This window comes from Poecilia formosa, unplaced genomic scaffold (assembly GCF_000485575.1).
Source record: "Poecilia formosa unplaced genomic scaffold, Poecilia_formosa-5.1.2 Scaffold364, whole genome shotgun sequence".
NCBI lineage: Eukaryota > Metazoa > Chordata > Actinopteri > Cyprinodontiformes > Poeciliidae > Poecilia > Poecilia formosa.
In genome coordinates, this window is record NW_006800303.1 from 1 (window position 1) to 1,668 (window position 1,668).

A 1,668-nucleotide genomic window follows, 5' to 3' on the forward strand; every position below is an offset into this window, starting at 1 on the left:
CTTGAATTTGGGAGAAAAATTCATATTTTATTTATCGCTACAGAAGGGTTCAGTGAATGCGCAAATAAAACTGGTGGGTTCGGAACCTCAAAAAAGGTTAAGAACCACTGACCTAAAGCTTGAGATCTTGAATGATCGAGTTTTGACCTGGAGCCTCTGTCCTCCATTTTTGCTCTGCAGAATAACTCTGCTTCAGCAGGCATGACCAGGAGGAACACGTACGTCTGCAGCGACAGGAACAACACGGACCGCCTCTCGGTCATCCCCAACGGGAAGGAGAACAGGTGAGAGCTAGAAATCAATATGCCGTGATCTCGCATCTTGGTCAGAACAGTAAAGTTTCAGTTTGAACCGCTCATTAGGAATGTCCAATTTATTCCTTGATTATATTTTTTTTGTTTTTCTTCTTCTGTTCCTCCTTTTATTTCCACCTTGTCTCATGTTTTTTCCCCCCGCCTGTTTGTGATGTGGGATGTGTATTTTTTTTTTCCCTTCCTCGTTTCGGCATGCCCAGCATGACTGAGATGGCTTATGCCACTAGCCCCTCTTCTTCTTCTGCCTTTGCTGCCGTCGTTTTCGGCGCCTCGTCCACTTCGGTACAGCAGAGGTATCAAACCGTCAGCCCTCTGTATGCTTGTCAGGCAGACTGGGCCACCCTGCCCCACTCCTACTACGCTCTGGACCGCTGCTCGGCCAAGTAAGACAGCAGGGCTCCCAGTCCAACCCCCCGTCTGTCTCCTGTTATGCATCAGCCCCATTTTGCCCTGCTAACCCACACATGCAGCTTCACGCTGTAACCCTGCAACTAAAGCACAGAATACATTTACAAAAACATATATTAAACTTATTATCGCATGTAAAAAAGATCTTCAACATGTCTGCATGTTTGAGGATAATTTACACTTTTCAGCCTATAAATGACTTTCAGTTAGTTGGTCCATCTTTACTGCTGGTAAAAGTGGTTCTAATTCCCCTCTGCTGCCCATATGACCCGTCTCTCTTTGGCCCGTTGATTTGTGGTTTTAAACCAGACATGGACCAGACCGGTTTTTTTTTCCAAACTTATGTCTTCTTGTGTCAGATGCTCCATTTTACACCAAGGAAAGCAGGAAGAGGTCAGACTGAATGTAAATAATGTTTGAAGCAATCATTGCTTCTCTATTTAAAGGGACAGTAATCTTGTAAAATGGACTTTTTTGAGCTTTACATCATGCTAGTTATTCCCAAAAACATGGGACCCAAAAAACAACCCACCACTGACCCGAGTTGCAGGTATCCGCTTTGTCTCTTTTCGGCTCCATTGCCTCAAACTAACCACATTGACATGTCAGTTCCTGTTGCTAGTCATCATTTTGTTGCTCAGCTTCAGAACTGATCAACACATGACGACATGTGCAGCATCAGTCTTGACCTTAGTGTACAGAGTGAGGAGGGGCCTCCCTAGTTGCCACAGACCGTCCAGCCTGGAGTCTGATGGTAGCAGCAGTCAGAAAGTGAACAGCCATTCAGAAACGGTCAGATCTCAGCAAAAACTATCTGAAGGGAAAAAAGAAGATTGGCTGACTGAAATTAGCCAGACCAGTGACTGGCTAATTTCAGACTGGCTAATTTCCACCGGTCACTGGTGGGCCCTGACCGGTCACTGGTGGGCCCTGACCGGTCACTGGT

At 45.8% G+C, this 1,668-nt stretch overlaps 1 protein-coding gene across 1 annotated transcript in view; it reads left to right on the forward strand.

The window, feature by feature from the left end:
• The first annotated feature begins 151 nt into the window (after positions 1-151).
• The window catches only part of mark3a (MAP/microtubule affinity-regulating kinase 3a), a 22,676-nt gene continuing 21,159 nt past the window's right edge, over positions 152-1,668 (forward strand). Inside the window, exons 1-2 of the mRNA XM_016662236.1 lie at positions 152-284; positions 515-697. Of these exons, the coding sequence (XP_016517722.1) occupies positions 202-284; positions 515-697 (266 nt within the window). The 5' untranslated portion in view covers positions 152-201. The remainder of the gene's footprint in view (positions 285-514; positions 698-1,668) is intronic.